Source organism: Apostichopus japonicus, chromosome 4 (genome assembly GCF_037975245.1).
Source record: "Apostichopus japonicus isolate 1M-3 chromosome 4, ASM3797524v1, whole genome shotgun sequence".
Taxonomy (NCBI): domain Eukaryota; kingdom Metazoa; phylum Echinodermata; class Holothuroidea; order Aspidochirotida; family Stichopodidae; genus Apostichopus; species Apostichopus japonicus.
The window spans coordinates 7495621-7515523 of NC_092564.1; the positions used below are offsets into that span (position 1 = coordinate 7495621).

At 37.8% G+C, this 19903-nt stretch overlaps 1 protein-coding gene across 7 annotated transcripts in view; it reads right to left on the reverse strand.

The window, feature by feature from the left end:
- The window catches only part of LOC139966319 (uncharacterized), an 89663-nt gene that overhangs the window by 29210 nt on the left and 40550 nt on the right, over positions 1–19903 (reverse strand). For 6 of the 7 annotated variants that reach the window (XM_071969195.1, XM_071969193.1, XM_071969191.1 and 3 more), the window contains 20 exons: positions 19650–19766; positions 18972–19085; positions 18420–18536; positions 17186–17290; positions 16241–16369; positions 15658–15843; positions 14252–14422; positions 13802–13915; positions 13117–13200; positions 12056–12189; positions 10699–10851; positions 9551–9718; positions 8433–8865; positions 7367–7573; positions 6389–6514; positions 4472–4668; positions 4110–4194; positions 3328–3543; positions 1708–1821; positions 29–274 (listed from right to left, as the gene is read on the reverse strand). In XM_071969195.1, coding sequence (XP_071825296.1) covers positions 29–274; positions 1708–1821; positions 3328–3543; positions 4110–4194; positions 4472–4668; positions 6389–6514; positions 7367–7573; positions 8433–8865; positions 9551–9718; positions 10699–10851; positions 12056–12189; positions 13117–13200; positions 13802–13915; positions 14252–14422; positions 15658–15843; positions 16241–16369; positions 17186–17290; positions 18420–18536; positions 18972–19085; positions 19650–19766 — 3216 coding nt within the window. The remainder of the gene's footprint in view (positions 1–28; positions 275–1707; positions 1822–3327; positions 3544–4109; positions 4195–4471; positions 4669–6388; positions 6515–7366; positions 7574–8432; positions 8866–9550; positions 9719–10698; positions 10852–12055; positions 12190–13116; positions 13201–13801; positions 13916–14251; positions 14423–15657; positions 15844–16240; positions 16370–17185; positions 17291–18419; positions 18537–18971; positions 19086–19649; positions 19767–19903) is intronic. The other variant, XM_071969189.1, reaches the window with a different exon arrangement.

The window sequence follows — 19903 nt, forward strand, 5'->3', positions numbered from 1 at the left end:
TATAGAAGACATTATTTTAAGTACTCACTAGTAGATCTCCTTTCGTTTTTGAAGATGAAGTGAATATTTCTGCTAGACTCTGCAATACCCTCGTCACCCAAGACCATAAAGTCATAGATGCACTCTGGAGTCTCGTAACAGAAGTCGACTTCAGCAGGGTTTGCAGGAACTGGCAAATTCTCGTAAAAAGTTGGTACATAGTTGTCATCGTTAAAAGTGAACCAATTCTGATCGACTTCATACCTAAAGATCGAATTACCGGGAGTTGTTCTCCCTGTCGAATAGCAATAAAAAAATAACATTAGTTGGTTAAATTTGAATTATAACATTGTCTATTTAAGCTTTTCCTAAAAGTTAATCGGGCATCAGAAGCTCATTTGAAAGCCTGCTCATGATATCTTGACCGTGGATCATAATCCATTGATTTATCATATGAAGCCTCTTTTTAATGAGTGTTAAGACAATACCGAGACAAGTGTGCAATTATCGCACCCCATTCCTGTTTCAGGGACCCGGTAAATTAATGTGCCCATCTGACGGACCAGACCTTAACTCACCATCGATCATTTTCCCTAGTACTAGTGAAGAAAGTAAGTGAAGCAACCATATTCATTTTTTTTTCTTTTCTCTCAACTCTATTTACTTTTTGCACATTCAGCACCCGTAAAGCGCATTGAACAACTTTTGTTGGAGTCTACGCTATATAAGACTATTTATTATGATTATTATGATTATTATTATTATTATTATTATTATTATTAATATTATTAATATTATTATTATTATTATTATTATTATTATTATTATTATTATTATTATTATTATTATTATTATTATTATTATTATTATTATTATTATCCTCCTGCTGGTGAGGAACGTTGTTTCAAAACATCGATAGAACAGAACCCGGAACCACTTTCTAATTGGCAAACCAGAAATACCAAATCCACAAACGACTCTGCTCAACAATACTACACATTTAGCAAGTATTTGCGGTCAAGAGAATCTGTTTCCTGAATATAGTGGGTGTTTGAACCAAACTCCTAGAGGTGATAGGGCTGCAATAGTAACCGCTAAATCAAGCCCTCCCTTTCTCTGCTTTGTCATTAAAATGAGCCGAAATTGATGTCCATATTACCACTGCCAATGTTAACTAATCTACTCTTAAGATGCGTCAAATTGATCCATTCTGACATGATATATGAATGGACGTAAATCATGACTCACTATGGAGTTGATAAAAATTACGATTTCAGATTATTGTAGTAATTCCGTGCGGAATCTGTTCTAATTTATGATAAGTATACCTATAAATAGGTATAGTTTAGTATTCTATATCTAGTGCACTAGTAAACGTAATCATAGTTATTCACCGAACTGAGTTAACAAATGCGCATCTTTAATTTAAGTTACTTGGTTGTAAATGGTAGAGGAAGTGGGCATTGACCCTGAAGTATGTCAGTTGGGCGCAGTATACTCAGTAAAATGTTACGCTAACATTTGGCTATAGGTTGATTTGAGTGCGTATGTAGCATAGAGACAGGTAATAAAGGATTGAAGTAATTCTACACTCTGGTCAAAATGAGGGTAGGATTATAACTTATTCCTATGTGTAAATATAAAAAATTAAATTACAAAATGATAAGAAATTGCTGATATAATTGTAAAAAAAAAGGAATTTGATTTCGATATATATATATATCTTACAGGTTGAACCAAATTGGGAAGCCAACTCGTCAGTTATTGAACTTGTTTCATCAAACACAATTTGCTGTCCATCCGGAAAGCGCAAATCATCAGACACATCATTATTGAACACGCCTGTCGATGAAATAAAAACGAAACTAAAACAAAGGAAAGAGGACCAAACTAATAACACATGCAGTACCGTTCTTTTGTCAAAATCTTTCAAATGATGATGATTTTCAGTTCTACACAATCATAGGCGTAGTAACAGAGGGACAGCTGGGGGTGGGGGGGGGGGGTAAAATGGCAGGATAGAAGCATATTTCTACACCCTCATTTTCTAACTAGAGATGTATATCCACATCATTGTGTGGTATTTTAGCTATATCTTAATAGCAGTACCAACCAACGAAATCAAAATAAAGTTTCATTTACTGCATTCTCCGTCAAAATATCAACAGTCTTTCGAAATTTGCACACAAAAAAACAAAGTCGCAATTTGGAGATAAAACGTTGAAATTAATTTCAAATGTCTCTTCTTGGACACTGTAGCAAAAAGTCTTCTAGGGGAAAATTCAGTCCCAATTCCTTCCAATTGTTTTGGCCCGCAATATTTTAAGAGCTGCCATACTCCACTGATATTTGACATTCTGGACTTCGTTTGGTCAATATTTTGGCCATTAGTATTGTTGGACTGAGAATGTTTACGATTAATAATAATGGTAGTAACATTATTGGACGAATATTGAGAATACTAATTCAGTAATTTTAAGTGTAACAATGTTACACACCCCAAGAGTAATAATTTAAAATATTGCTTTGAGTGAGGGTTTCATTCAAACCTCATGGAAAGGAAGGTAAAAGATTCCTGTTAGAAAACACGTGCATGTAAGCTTCCGAATGGTAGATTCAGAAGGGGGGGGGGGGGTAATGACCTTAGAGAGAGGGTCGTTTGGGGTGGGGCGCAGTGAAAGAATGTTACCAGTTCTTAGGCAACGCGTAGATCGAAATGCATATGGTATAGGAGACAAATAAGTGAGGAGTTAAAGGGTGTGAAGACTCGCGCACAAAGAATCGTCTCATGCCGGTAATCTGACCTAGTTTCGAATGGGGTGTAACAGGCGTGTTAGACACCACCATCGATCCCAGAAAATACACACACAGCTTGCTACCGTCAGTAATTAGACACTAGTGTACAGTCAATACATACAGCTACGGTCAATACCCACAACGCAGTGTACATAGCAGAGTGGATATCTCAGGTCTAGATAAAAGATAACAAGGTATCACTGTCTGCATTTTGTAGCGACAAGAAGAAAACTTCACTTGCAAGCAACGGAAAGTTAACTTTTTCAGAGCGCGGCACGCGGTTTGAGGCGAGTCTTCAATGCCTTTAAGGACAACTGTTACAGTATATCAAACAAGAATCTATTTTTCGCTTATAGACTACACTGTTACAGACAAATAAATTAAGATTAACGAAGGCTGCGTCTCATTCTGTGCGAAGATTATAAAATTGGACTATATACTATGAATGACAATTGATAAAATTTAGAGTTGGCTTTTGATTTATTTTACTTTTAAAGGAGAGAACAAAGCAATACTCTCGATCGTCGAAATTGATAGACGAAAATTGCTCACCAAGTAATCCTTCTGTGCTGCTTCTCTCTGCAGCCTTCTCGCTCATTGTCATTAAGTAGGTCATTGACCCAGATACAACTCCTATTCGGATGAAAGTGTCCATGGTTTGATTAACTGGGACCACTGGTAGCAACACAACATCGAATACATTGGAAGACTTGTCCGATGGATTTGGTCCCCATGAAACAGAGAATCTCTCAGAAATTCGGTAGACTACTAAGGAAAGAAAATGAAAAAGGAAGGGTGTAAAATGGCATTCAATACTATAACTGTCTTGAAACAGGAGGGGCGAGTGTGGAGGGTTGGAAGGGGATGGTGGGGAGGGGGTGAGGGGCATAGATGGTGTAAATCTAATCAAATGAGGGGCATAGATGGTGTAAATCTAATCAAATGACACACCCAAAAGTACAATGTACAAAATGAATATACTGCCATGGGCGGCCGTTTAGCAAGTACTTGCCATTTAGTGAAAACAGTTTACTTTTAAGAAAACAGAATGAGTTGTCTCTGTTTCTAATTTTGCATGAATGAGGGATGGAGGGGAATAGTAGGGTGAGGGGGTGGTGGTGACCATTTTGTGAGGACTTTCATGCTTCTGTTAAGGCTTGTTGTTAATCATTGTAAATCATTCGGATCGTAATCTACACTGGAATACTTAAGATAGGGATGTGTCCTGAAGGTTTACGTGAGATGGTTATAACGGGATGGTTTGGGTACTCTAAAATCTAACCTGCAGATCTGACATAGTGTATTGACTCATACATATATAAATATGTACATACCATCTGCTAAGTGGTTGATAGGCATTTTGGCTCCGTTGATGTCCACAGTGAAATTATTACTTTCACCTCTGACTGTGATTTGAAGCTGGATGGGTAAAGCAATCACACCAAAAACTTGTTTGAATAACATAAGCTACTTACTAACAAAATGTTTCATTATGTTAATTTAAAAAAAATAAACTGATTTGTAATGCAGGGTTAATATGCATTAAGAATATCTTGCACTCCGTCCAAGTTGGCCGCTTCTGTTAATTGCTGTGAAAAGCTGACTGAACGTTTAGTAAAAAGCTGTATAATATATTCGAAAGTATATTACTGAATGATTTCAAAATTTACAGACAAATTTTGTTAAGATGTTTTACCTCATCTGCGTCCATTTGGATGGTAATCGCTGATATTACGGAAGCTTGTAATGTTTCTGATTTATTTCCACGTGGAATTAATCTCGCCTGAATCTCTAGTCCAGCTTCTTCAATGCGTAATACAGTGAACTCCCCTATTGCATTAAAGTTGTATTCCAGGCCATCAAATGTCACAAAATGACCAGCGCCATAGAAACCTGTCATACGGTAGAAATGAAAAGTAATAAAATAGTTGGATCGAAAATTTCTTATCAAGAATCAGCATTCGATATTACTTCTCTAACGAAAGTAAAAGAAGCGAAGAAAAGTTCGTTTAGAGTGTAAATGGTAACGGTGGTTGATTTAAAGTATCCAACACGTTCTCGTAATGTGACGTCATATTTCGATACAGTAGAAATGAAGTCCGATAGTTTAATCGAAAAAGTTTTTGGTAATTTAGAGTCATCATCTGACGTTACCGTTTTTTTTTTAAAGAAAAAACAAAAGAAAAGAAAAACACGAACAAAAAAGGAGAAGACTGTTCATGAAGTGCAAAGTGTGGGATAAGTGGTTGATTTAAAGTTGACAAATCGTGTGACGTCAGAATCAGAGACACTACGTGTTGCTTTATCGCAAAGTGGAATATGCAAAAGAATTTACAAAAACCAAACCAAGGAATGATGGAATGTACCTTACTTTCTATGTTTGCAGACAAGTAATCTTTAAAGATACTATAAATATCTGTTTAAAAACATGTGCCTTAAATTGATTTATAATGTGCTGTAGGTATCGCACCAAAATTTGACTAATGCACGTCCGCCTGAGAGGTTAACCATGCATTGTCGGAAAACAGCCCTAAAGTGTCCAACTGTGTTGATTTATTTTGGCATTTACTGCGTCATTACCATTTTTTGTTATGCTTGGATGGTTTAGGATGAAATAAACTAATGAAATAAACTTTGGGATCTTCAAGCTCAATATCTAAACGGTCATGGTGGCAAAATTTGCATGTTTCATGATAGCCCAAGCCATTAGCTATCATATGGTGGGTAGGACATGTCAGTTCACTGTTCTCCCAGCATGCAATACGTTCCCAGCATGCAGTATGTTCCCAGCATGCAATATGTACCCAGCATGCAATATACAATATTGTTTAAAGGGATTCATATAGTTTAATGTTTGCCCTTGTGGGTCGAAACGCGTATAAGTACATCGATCGTTACACATTGATTATATACGGTTTTCGACAAAAAATTCTGGAACATCATATGCCAATGAAGCTTCGCTATTAAACGTTTGTAGTTAATACTTTCCAGCATGTATTATGTACAAGGATTGGCAGGAGTTATACCTTAAAACTGGTGCAACGTAAGAGCAGAGTATAAATATTCTCGAAAACTTTTGAGGATTTGCACGTGCCTATACACTTGAGCAATGTGTGTTATGTGCATCTCCGTTACCCCAGGGGCGTAGCTACGGGGTCTGTTTAGTCTGTGGTCTGTTAAGTGCGCATCCAATGCCATTTGAAGATAGTTATATGCTTTATTCCAATGCCCACATTTTTGTACATAACCCAGAGATTCAGGGGGCTTCGCTCCCTGGTCCCCCACGCCGGGGCGTTGTCCTTTGTCCCACCAGGGACCCCAAGGAAATCCACTGGACCCCACTCCTCCCGCGGTGCCTTCGTCGCCGTTGGATAATTCCAACCTGGGACTATCATGAATATGATGCCCCCCCCCCCCCCCCCACAGATCAAGCTACGCCCTTGCGTTACCCTCTCTATAAAAATTTGTTAGTTCTGTTTATCGTAACAATAAGTAACCACAATGCTCGGTGAAAATACCAAACCTGTCCCATTGCGATAAACATTCGGTGCGCACACACCCGTCTTGCCCCAACAGAAGTAAATGAATAAATTAACAAGTAATTTAGCCAGACCTGCCGAGGATTGTTCTGCATCCGAACCAACAATTTCTGGTGACGGACGAAGCGACTGATACAATCTGCAGAAATCAACACTCCTTGAGGCGATGCAGCACTGGTACCTAAAATCTACGTCACTTCCTGTGGATATTTAAATAAAAGATGGATATTACATATCAGGCAGGCAATTATTTTTACGACGCTTTAGCGACCACAAATGTAGGGAAGCCCGCAAGGGCTTATGGATTACAACTTTCACGTCGGGTGGCTTCCAATTTAACATTTAAACTAAAATTTGGAATCTTTTCAATTTAGAAGGTCATTTCAGATGGGAAACCGTAGATTGCATCTTATAACATTCCGGCAGGGTATCGAACCCCGAACCTACCGATTGCTAAGTCTCATTGCTTCAAATGCCTCTGCCTTTATTCACTCGGCCACAGCAGCGATATATCATATTATTAATACAAGAAAAGGGAAACAGGCAAAAGATAATCATAAGAAAGTTACTTCCTTTCTTACTTTTTTAAGCTTTAATACGTGTGTAGTGTGGAGTAATACAAGCTCAAAATGATTGAATTCATTCGTATTAATTTACAATATGTGATACACATACGGATCGAATGCGTTAGAAGAAATCGCAGAAACCATGGTTAGCCGTTTTGAATTTTATTCCCAAATTAAAGAAAAGATTTGCAGATACTTTCAAGTAATTATAGAACTCTGCAATACATGTTAAGATATCTTGAGTAAATTAGAGATACCTCCGAATAATCACAGATACCTTCGAACATATTCTAAAATCTATTTAAAACTAATTAGAGATATACATCTAATGCCAGAAGCATTAATGATATCTTGAAATATATTACAGATATCTTTGACTTAATTCAAAATACCCCCTTCCCCCTCTTCGCCTCCCCGTCCCAAACACCTCCTCATAAAGATCAACCATGAAATTGGTAACGGACATGGGTATAAAAGAAAACTTACTAAACCACTCAGTCACGTGATCTTGAGTTTCAAATTGTCTATTAGTGGGATGTACTCTCTGTATAACAGTGCTATCCCAAACATTGTTTTGACTGATAGAATCAACCAGAAAACCGTCGGCATCATAGGAGCAATAGGCCCCTGGGGTGCCTATAGGATAGTGGTTCAGTAGCTTCTGACTGAGGCACATACTCGGTTTAGGATATCCTGAAACGTAGAGCAATACACAGAAGGTTATTTAACAGTGAAGTGGGGCGGTAGTGGGGGTTGAGATTCTCATCCTGTATAGGTTTTGCTCACCGTCCAAGATATTATCTCATAGTGTAAAGTGTACCGTTTACCATCAAGGATGCGCCACAATTTGAAAATATACATGGTGATAATTTCTTTGACCCACACGTAGGTTCAAAATTGGGCGGAACGACGGGAACTTTAAATAACCCCTGACATGGGATTATGTCCCTCAGTATTGCTACATCATTCACTTTCACATTGCAAGACTAATATACTATCCTGCGGTCTATAGAAAAATGTTGCAGTTTTGGAATAGAAATGAAAAGTTACATGAGCCACATATTTGGCGCATGTAGCCCACTGTGCCACTGTCGCAAGTCACGTCACGTGACAAGTTACTGGACATGCGTATTGTGACCTTCACTAAAGTGTCGGTGTCCCACCAACTCAGAATTCTTGGCTTAGGCTGCCTGGTTACATATTGATATTTCTTTTCAAAATAATAAAGATTCTGGCAATTTGATATAATTTCCTCATATTTCTAAAGATAGGTTATAAGAAAAATACCTTAATTGAAATAATATCTACTACCAGCAGATGTCGTTCCTTATCATACTCTACCTAAAATGAACCCCCCCCCCCTCCCCCTCTCCCCTCTCCTCTCCTCCCCGAGCGATCCCAATCGTTTATGCCTGTCATGCCCTAATGCACATATAATTAGTAAGTCCATCATGCACTGATCAAGCTGTATTAATACGATATGAGTGTGCCCCTCCCACATACTTCTGTTGCCAGCACCCCCCCCCCCCCAACACTCTTTGGAGGTACTTACCATAGGTGTCAGTGTCAGCATCTAATGGCAGCTCATACGTACATGTGTAAAACTGTAGACTTAACATGCTGGTTACATGCCTCGGGCATTTTATAACATTTTCCGTCATCAACACATCGGCAAGGTTTTCCTCGTATCGTTGTAAACATCTTTGCTTGGATCCATTGTTCATTGGACTGTTTTGATCCAATCTGAATAACCAGGTACCTAGCGTCCCTGTGTTTCCCTCTGATTCGTGGAGATTGTAAACTGCGCCACCACTTTGTTCAAAAATGACATCATTAAAGGTACTAAGATCTATCACTTCAGCCTCTGTATCCGAGCTGAAACCTATGACAAGTGTCTCAGAGACAGGCCAAACAACCTTCTGATACGTCACAATAGTATATGCGTGGTTTCCATCAGTAACCAAAATGGACTGAATGCTATTGACCTGTAACCATTGGAAATGAATTTGTTACGTATGTTTAAGTACGGTTAGTAATGCAAACCTAAGAATTATATAACAGAAGTGGAATTTGGCACAAATTTACTTAAAAACTTTCGATGTACGTGAAGAATCATAACTTTCGTGCAGACGTCTGTATTATTCAGAGTTGCTAGGGCAACATGTAATTCAGTGGCGTTGTTGGTCAACTTATCAGGCATTAGACGAGAGGCAAATGTAAGAGGAGTACGTCATAGCAACCCGCCTACCCCCCCCCCCTGCCCCTCTCTCTCCATTCCCCAAAAAATAATGATAACGATAATGATTATACAATTACCACAACTGCTGTAAAATCACTATACACTTTGGATACGTCATTGACGTTTGTCCTAGCGAAATAACCAATCCTTGAAACTGCATGAAACATATCCGGTAAGTAATGCATCCCTGCAGAGTATAATGCCTACACCCAGCATGCTGCTTGTGTATTATGAAGAGACAATTACCATTTAACAACAACAACTGGAACATCTTGAACTCCACATCTTGAACTCCACATCATAACTGGCAGAGAACTATCATTCTTTAAAATACGAGCAACGGGTTCAGTACAGTCTCATGATAGAGAAACGTACGTTCTGATAAACAATAGTTTAACAGATGATAAATTATTAATTAAATGATTAATTACCAAGTGCGGATAATCCCTGTGTGTAACTGATTCCCAGTTGATGGCTAAAGCCCAAGACGGTATAAATTGGTCACTGGAGGCAAACTGAGTTCTGTCCCACTCTCTTACGTAAGAACCGAGTCTTTCTAGTACAGATGCATCTTCTGGACTGTCTGGATTGTCATAAACCTGAAAAAAAATGGGAAATTAATCAATTCGTTGCTCGTGGTTATTCATGAAGGTTACTTGACATTGAGAAAATAGTTTTTCTTTATCATTACAGGATGACGTAAGGCAGAAGTTTAATCACAGAAACAAAGTGAGTGATTGTTATATTTCTATAGTTATTCCGGTTGTCAAGATATCCAACTGTTAAAAACATGCTTAAGCCATGGAATGCTCCTTTAAGGTTAAATTAATGGCGATGTCGGCTCCTCAGTGTAGGCATAAATGTTAATATTTATTGTCTATTGTTTTAGAAACTGTAATAACTCAACCACAATATGTTCCTCTAACTTCATATCACCATAATGACACACTTGAAGGTCATTCAACACCAAGTTGTGCTTGACTGGGACAAATTTGTAAAGCAGTGTATAGTTGTCACTTGAGAACACAAAACTCTTTTGTTTTTCGATTAAGTTCTATGTTGCACATGAGAACACACCTTATGGTATATAAAATAGTTAATTAAATATAGTCCAGTCACTTTAATTAAAGACCCTCAGTTCTTTACATGGTCATATTCAAACGTGTTATAGAAACACTGTAACTTACAACTTAAGCTTTAACTAAGATGCAACCGAGTATTTTTCACCAACGAATGATCGTTCATTCGTGAGAAATCAATGCTTCCAGTTCGATTCTGACAAATGGTTATCTACCTATGTATTCTCGAGGCAACACATTGGAACCAAATGAAAACTTGAAGTACTTGAAAACGACTAAATGTAGTGGCATAAGCCCTCTCTCTCACTCTGCACAAAATAAAATTCATATACGTTGCATGTATGAGATGATATAGGACACGCAGACCATGGAGAGAGGCGGATTTGAAGGCTACATCCAAGTTTCATATCAAGCTAAAGGAAAGTTGAAGGCTTCAAGGGGGAGGGGGGCATGATTGTTCTCAGAGCCAGACCGGACTCTCGAACCCCCTGCATGCTTACACGGTGTCTGACATTCGCAGAAATAAGATGTCCCCACATTACTGCCACTAGACTGTCTTCAACATTACTCAGGTCGGCCGGGTAGCTGAAATCCTCAGCGTTCACTTGATCTGTTTCTTTATCAACGAAAACGATGACGCCATTTTCTGTTATCTACAACCAAGAAGAATGCAATGTTTTACGTAGATGGTTTATTACTGCCTTTAACAAACTACATTTTAGGGAAGCCCTGTGAATTTCGAGGTTTTTTGCCCCTCTTCATTATAACTTTCTACTCATGAGAATTCATTCCAATCTATTAAACTTCAGAGTAATTATCCATTAAACTAGATTGAAATATTAACGTTGCACGCGAAGACGTTTCTTCCGAATTAAAGGAACATCATATCCCAATTGGTCACATTATCAGAGAGTCATTAATATTTGCATATCACGTGACAATTATAGTACTTCATTGGTGTACATCCGTTATAACCGTCAGATTTCAGAAAATTCCATTGATGTAAACCTACTATTAGTTTTAAGGTTGGAAATTTCAAAGGGGTGGCCGCACACTATTCTCGATGTCAATACACATATAATGTAGATAATACACAATTTAAGTAAGTTTAAATGTTCAGTAAAGTTCAGTGTTTTGGAAATACCTAATTGTAGGTTTCCGTCAAAATCAAAAGTAGAGTGTATAGTCTTACCTCAAAATTCCTTGTTTAATTAGAAATGCCGGACATAAATACGTCCGGCATGATATCAAGCCGGATGGAGGACAGCGTACTAAACTGCCGGATTGTACGGCCTTATGTCAGGCCTCTGGTCAATCCCTTTGTGTGTAATGTTGTGCATGTTTTAAGACTGTTTGATGCTGTATGTGGGTCATCTATTCCGAGTGGACTTCGTTAATGCATCAAACATGCACAAAAACTCAAAAACAAACTGGTTCGTGTATTAATACACGAACCATGCAGTTTGTTTTTGAGTTTTTTACGAACAACGAATATTTATCTGTCTGTTTTACATATGGCCTCCATTCTGCATATAGCGTTCGACAAATGGTAACCTTTTTTGCACTGCCCTGCTTTTAGTCGAAAACAATAACTGCAAGTTTTTTTTTTTAATATCAGTTAGAAGTGTATAGAAATGAACCAAGACATTGACTACACTAGTAGAAACTTTGGATAAGTAAGTCCGAATGACATTTGTGTTCCATCATGATATAATCGTCGAGTCTTAAATTAAACAATTGAGGGGGAATGTAATTAACGTGCCATTGTAACAAAGGTACGTATATCTGCGTTACAGTATTTGAAGAAGAGTGTAGTTTTCACAATCGTTGGATATAATTACTGAACTACAGACTTACATACAGAGCCTCCTTTTTCAAAACTGATACATAAAATGGAATCGGTAAGAGTATGCGTTCAGATAAACGTGGTGCATATGTAGGACCGGGTGAAGACGGGTTTTGTTGGAGAAAAAATGACACCAATCCTGTATCTGAAAGGAAGGAAGAATGAGAAATACTAGTTGTTTAGAATCGAAATTGAACATAGGTGTGGATGTAATATAGTCAATCGCTGGCTCAGTTACATGTTGTTTTGGTTTTAAGTATGTAACCAGAAACGATATAGTTTTTTTGTCTTTTTTTTCACCGAGAATCATACCTATTGATGATAATGGATTAACCAGCAACGTCTTATATTGGTGTATGCACTGCTATTCTTTCTTACTATAACCATGAAGGGTTTTACCTCCATGCTATAACATGGTACAGCCTGCACAATCTTTAGTTACGTGTACAAGAAAGTTTTAAAAAAAAAGACAAATCACCCAAGATAGAGCCTTGGGCACTAATACCAAACTACTTGGTCTACTATCAACATCAGTCCCCTTACATCGATAGTTTAACCGTGTGAACAGAACAGATCACTGGAAAAGAATATAAACTACACATGATCTAAGCTAAACGTCAGAGTTATCTGTTATAGAATTAACTTTCATCCTACCATAAGCACCACTGCTAATACTGCAGCTTCTGTTGCTTCATACCTGTAAGGCTCTTATGCTTCGCTGATACTGCTATGATGATATCAATCGTATTAAACTATTACTTCAATTACGACTATTACCTTCAGTAAAACCATACCCCTACCTCTACTGCTACCACAACATCTAACAGTTCCAACCCACTGCCAGCACCAATAGGTATAATATACTATCATATCAGTTTTACTTCTCCTCTTCACTTCGCCTCTACCACCACTACTAATACTGCTACTACTACCACCACTACTACCACTACTACCCTAAAACTACCATTACCACTTATACCGCCGGCATCACCACCATTAACACCACCAACATCATCATCATCACCACCATTAACACCACCAGCATGAACACCACCATGTCTTGTGAACTTACTTTCGCACGTGTAGGAACCCGGTTGATTTTTACAGACGAGTGGTGCCACACAATTGTCACTTCCAAGATTGCACTCGTCAACATCTATAGCAAGTGAGGATAAAATAAACCAATAAATCTTTGAAAATATGTGCCAGGAAAATGGGAAGAGGGAGGGGGGGGGGGCTTGTGAAAGGAGCAGTTGATTTTCCACCAGCGTAAGGATAATGTAACAGCACATTTTCGGTATTCTTTATGAAGTTTTATTGTACTTTCTTAACTTTTGTTGATATGATCTTCGTCTGTTAATCTTGTCAGCGGTAAATGGTTTCGCCTTGCAGGGTTACCAGATTGACACTTGCACTTCATGAAGATGAAAGTTGGGAGTAAGCTAGTCAATTTTGATTAGTAATAAGAATAATTAGTGCCTGTAGAGTGAATAATTTTAAAAAAAAAGTAAAGAAAACAACAAACAAAAATGATGAAAAAAAGTTTGGATATTAGGGAAACTCCGTCTCTTGGAGCTTGAGAGAAGAGGTATCCGGATGGGTAAATACGTCTGATCTTCGCTGGGAAAAAATGACCGTATACCTGCGCATCAGTAACAAATTGTAATAATGAAGGGGTTGGTTCTGATGACAACGACAAACACAACAAAAACAACAACAAAATAAATAATGCATGATTAAATACTAATTTTCATTACCTATGCAAATCGCACCATTACCGAGGAACCCTTCGTTACATTTACAGATCGTATCGCCGAGGGAGTCTCTTTCGCAATAAGCGTCACTGTGACATTCAGACGAACAAATTATTTCTATGAATTAAGAAAGAAAATAACAGATAGCAAAATCGATGCTCGATCATATCATTTATGACTGTGTGGGGACGGGAGGGGGGAGGGTGATGACGCCAGATGTTATTGAAGAAACATTCGTAGAGCACGAAATGCCATATAAGCTTATTTGTTAATATTTCTTGTTAAACTTGTAAGTAGAAAAAAAAATATGATATTTCTTTAAAAAATAATAATAGCCGCACGAAGTGATGTGTATTCGTCCTGTCTTATAAAGGGACATTTGACATTTCGTGAAATAACTGCCTTACACCACAATATCATAACTTCTTGACACCCTGATATTTTCGTACTCACGTATGCAGTTCGGAAAGCTTCCTTGCCAAATACCATCATCACAGGTTAAGGTTGTGTCAGCCCCATCAAAGCCAGGTGCACATGCAAGACTTATGGTTGAACCATGCGCGAAACTGGAAGTTATAGTCGACGTTACGATACTAGCGTCGATATCTGGTAATGCGCAGTCCGCTGAATTGTTGCAAAATCAAATATTTAAACACACTTTAGCATTACGATATATGCCAATTAAACAATCTTACGTTTGAACGAAACATATTCTCCCGTTGGTGAGTAGGTGGTTGGAACGCAAAGTGCATTGGGTGAGTGGGTGGTTGGAAAGTAACGTGCATGGGTAGAGTGAGAGAGTGATGAAGTACAGACCAATTTCATGATCCATGAAAACATGACAAGCCCTGTATACCGACATTCTATGGTAAGTATATTTATGTGCCAGAGAATGGGAAGGGTTCGAGATTTTGAGAGGAGAAGTTGATTTTTCAATTGCGTTATAAGGCTAGTGTCGTGAAGACAAGTATAAATTTCGTTTATGTATTGATCGCCATTAATATCGATATCAATATCATGGTTACCACTTCTTTGAACATATTCGAATACAGAAATATATTCACACAAACTCTCGTTTGCGTAATGTTCTCTTCCCTGCTGCCTACCCTTTTCTTCTAACAAAACTGTTGCCCACTCTACCCATTGATGTTAACTTGGATGCAGATGGTTTCAAAACTGTTTACAATAGAAACACGATCAATTGTGAGCTTGAAATGTAATTATGAGTATTGAAATGGTCACTTTTATCAGTACACTGGTCTGTAAGAGCTTAGTACAATATAAATATTACACCTTTTTTCATCATAACAGGTGACCTTATATAGCTGGTTATAAACATCAGCAGTCCATAGAAAATGCAGCTTCAGCCTGATTGCTGTATAGGCATGATGTATGCTATGAGTTGTGGTTCTGGGTTTTGCGTTAATGCTTGACATGAAATAAACATGTATGCACAATACGAAGACATTGAACATATGTCAGTTAATGAACTTATACCACATGGGAAATATAATGAACTTGTATGTTCAATCGATTGACGGCAAGAAAAATTGCCGATTTACATGCCATTTATTGTTGTTTTAAGAAGTGTGCCTCTTTATAAGCCGGTGCAGATTATATTTTACCATAGGGACACCATAGGACCTTTAATGGCTAGTCTCAAACAAGACGTGTTACCATATCAACACTACACAAGAAACATCTACTATGACTGGAATTGCTCGGCTGATATTCCAGCTGCCGAAGAATGAAACATTTTCGTACACGCCCAAGTCCATCCACTCTTTGTTACTCCGGGACCTAGAAAGCCTATCGACGGCCCTGATCAAACATAGAGGAAAGAAGTAAGTAAAATGTACCGTTACAGGTTGGAATATCACCAAATTGTCCATCCGAACAGGTCAGGTCAGCATTTCCAGTTAGGGTATACGCTTGATTGCAATCAAAAGTGATGATGGAATCTTCAGTATAGCGGGCTCTCCACGAACCATCGCCAGAAGACACCTGGAAGCCATTTACGGGAGGTGCTACTGCATTACAAGCACCTAATTATTGAGGAACGAAAAAATAGTTTTTACACTTGGCTAATCTAGAAAATGCACCAGTATGCCACGTCGACGAGATAAAGTAACAGACGTTATGATTCTACAGTTTCAATTTATTGTCCTTTGGTACTTATCGGGTGAAGGTACCAATCGCCAAACCCGGACAGACGATTGTACAGAGTGCACCACGTGTGCTTCTTGAACCTGAAAATGTGCACAGAATTACAAAAAGTCGTATTGCGACACATTTCATTTCATTGGTTTAGCTTGCTTATGTGGTAACATTGTGAACACATGCTTAATACTATCTGCAAGATAATATTCACGATAATATTTCCATTAAAAGAAGAGAATAAGGATGTATTGTGCAAATAACTTTTGAAAATAGTTGAAGTACCATTGCATTTTGAGTTGGTTTCATCAGTATCACAATCATCAACACCATCACAGATCCTGTCGTTTGGAACACAGGAACCATCAGAGCACACAAACTCATCCATGGAACAACTGGAGAAAGCGCTGGATCCTGCATGAGATAATTCATATTATTTTCTGGTAACCTCACAAAAGATTAGTTGTAACAAGTAGTTGTCACTGGTGTGAAGTGATTGACTCGCGACACTGAATTAGTTCAATTAGTTGAACATGGTATAAATGTCACGTAAATTTCGAAATTTCGAAATTGTGTGATTCTAGTTACATCTAGTTACTCCAATGCTGAAGGTATAGAATGAAACGATATTGTTGATATTGCACACACACACGCACGCACCTTAAAATTGTTTTGCTCAAGTCCTCGTCAGAATACAAAACAAGTGCAGACACACACGCGCACACACACGCAACAAGCACCAACCCACCCGAGCACACGCACATACTGTACATACATATATATATATATATATATATATATATATATATATATATATATATATATATATATATATCATGAAGTATCTCTTTCGAAATCCGGCTTTAGGAATCACAAATGATTTCGAGTTTGTTAGCATCATGTTTGATCTCTAGAGTAAGGCAATTATGTCACCAAAACAGAACTAGCATTGTTCGATACAGGTGTCAAAACGCCTGCAGTGGAATTACGACCTTCCTTACCGGTTTCGAACGTCTGGGCATACAATCAGCGTCCATAGCCCACTGATTAGGGTGTCCGCATATAAAGCAGGAGGCACGGGTTCGAAATCCGGTGGAGGCTGGAAGTTTTTTCACTTTTCTGGATTTTCAAATCACGACGATTTCAATTATATATATATATATATATATATATGTGTGTGTGTGTGTGTGTGTGTGTGGGTGTGTGCGTGTGTGTGTTTATGCATCTTACCTGTGGATACGCACTCAGTTCCGGCACTATACCCCTCTCTGCACGTACAAGTTAAATCTGATTGACAATATTCATTCGTACCGCAGGGTGGTGAACACTGATTGGCTGAAAGATCGGTGAGAAAGAAGTAGAAACGTCGTTTCTGAGTACACTTTCCACAAAAATTCAAAGTACATGTCTACTTTACGTACTATTTTAATTAATGAAGAATCAAAAGACCCCGCTCTGCATTTGTTTACCTATAAAACATATCAATCGTCGAATTGACGTTTTATAATAATTATCTCCGAAATTTTCATATATCAAAACCGTGCCATTTTCGTTCAAATTGACATATGAGCAACATGTACAATCAACCAACCCAGACGATAGTGCAAACATAAGTTTCAAAATAAAGATAAGTGTATACGCTGTCGTTTCAAGCGAGTGTCGGTGGTGCGGTTGGAGGACGTGAGACGGGTGAGAAACCTCTTGTGAGTATTTAATTATAAAACTGATGTTGCCTTTTACAATTTTCTAATCGTTATAAGATTTTACACACATTTATTTTCAGTGTTTACTGAGCATGGATGAGTATATTGATTTGTAACTCAAGACATGTAGTTAATATTGATAAATTCTGATAACAATTGAGTAAACATTTAGGTAACGTTCTAGTTCTGGTCACTAATACCGATTGTTTAATACTCAAACTTTTAAACAGAATAATCTTCTGTAATAACAACGTTTTAGCCAATAGACTTTGAGCAGCATTATCAATCATATTAAAAGTTCAAAATACAAATTCCATGTGTGTGCATTTCATGTTGCTATTTACAGTGTCAGTGTTCAACTCAAATTATTTGAATGATGAAAATGCGAAAAGCATGGCTTCCGTATAGTGACTAAACTAGTAAACCTGCAGGGTGCCTGCAGCTGTAATCGGTGCAATTGGAAGTAACCAATGGCAAGTGAACGCGACATTCGAATGATTCTAAGTTGCTCAATCACAATCTCTCTCTTTACCTTTGTTCTACCTGTCAAAGGTTTCTTTTTAAGTAAAACGGTACTTTGCCGTCGGCATTACGGCCTTCATGTACAAGTATTAGACAGAAATAATAAAGTAGCAATAATGTGACAACCTAGTTAGACCAAAGACTTCATTGGTAATATATGCCATGTACACTCCCCAACGTGCCGTGCGTTCTCATGACAATCCTCAACACCCTCTCACACTTCCATCGTCACTGCTTACCAGAGCATATGATACCGTTTCCACTGTATCCATCGTTGCATTTACAAAGACTATCACCAATCTGATCAATAAAACAGTATCCATCAGCGCTGCACGTGGTGGGTGAACAATCATTCACTGGAAATAAGCAAAGCAATGTGGAATTTGGCACAAAATATTTACAAAGGTCTTTTGATGTGTTAATACTTTTCGTTTTCTGAGACATCAAGTTTCCTTCTTTTTAGAACGATAGTACGGTATTTAATTATATCAAGAATATCAATGTAATTGTTTCTATCCATTTGATTGAAATTCCTTCCGACACTCATCAAAGACAAACAGGAAAACAACTGTTTGGCAGCTTCCAAGGCCAAACCTAGATGTTGTTTCAGTTCCAATTGTGAAACAGAAGATCCAAATTACGATATGGTTGTAGAGGGGATTGGGAAGGTGGAATCAGAGAAAGTAGATTTCGATTAAGCAATGATTAAAACAATTATTGATAACATCAACATTTTAATGTGAGGCGACTAGAATTCCGTTTATATTGACAAATAAATAGAATATGCTTACATGCACAACTAGGAGGTGTTCCACTGAAGCCATCATTACACTCACAGGATAACGCACCAGCGGTATCCATTACACAGTGTCCGTTATCTCCACAATCGGATAGACAAACGTTTTCTATATTAAATATAAAAACAGTGATTTAAAAGTGACTTTAAAGGTAATAGGGTTTCTACCACATTGATGCATGTTAAATAATATCTTGCTGATCACACTTAAAGTTATTTACTGTGGGTTGAACCCCTCCAAACATTTTATAGATATTAAGATGCGTGAATTTCAAAGTGAATCAAATGCGTTGAGGATGACTTTTAAAACACTACCAATGCGCAGGAGCAGTTTTCTACGTACAATCATTGTTCGGAAGTAATATGTGACACAATTTCATCGATGTTTGCATTTTTGTCTAAATTTGCATTTATTATGTTATTTGGTTAAAGATTATATATTTTTTTCTTTTAAAGTTGAACTTCACAACGCTTTCCGGGCGACTGCATGGATAAATTCTTTATTGAGTTTGGCTAATTTAACATTGTACATGTTTGCCAAAGTTAGTTAATGATTCTGTAGTGACAGTTTACATTGGCCATGTAAAGATTCTATTGAATTGCAAGAATTATTTTTAAGTTTTCTCAATTCCTGGCAAATACTGCAAAGATTACGACCTGTAAACTAACATACCCATGCACGTGGCAGCAGAAGTAAATCCAGTTATACAGACGCAAGTTGGCTGGTCGTTTACGTCAACTTCACATTGTTCATTAGTTCCACACAAAACATCCGAACATGGATCGGAAACTGAAACATAATGCAGACCATAGCGAATGTAAGAAGAAGACATGCACATAATGTCACTTTCCCGAACCCTTCCTGTTAATTATTATCATTCCCCTACACCTCCCATCCCCAACCACCCAACTCTGCTGCACTGGTGT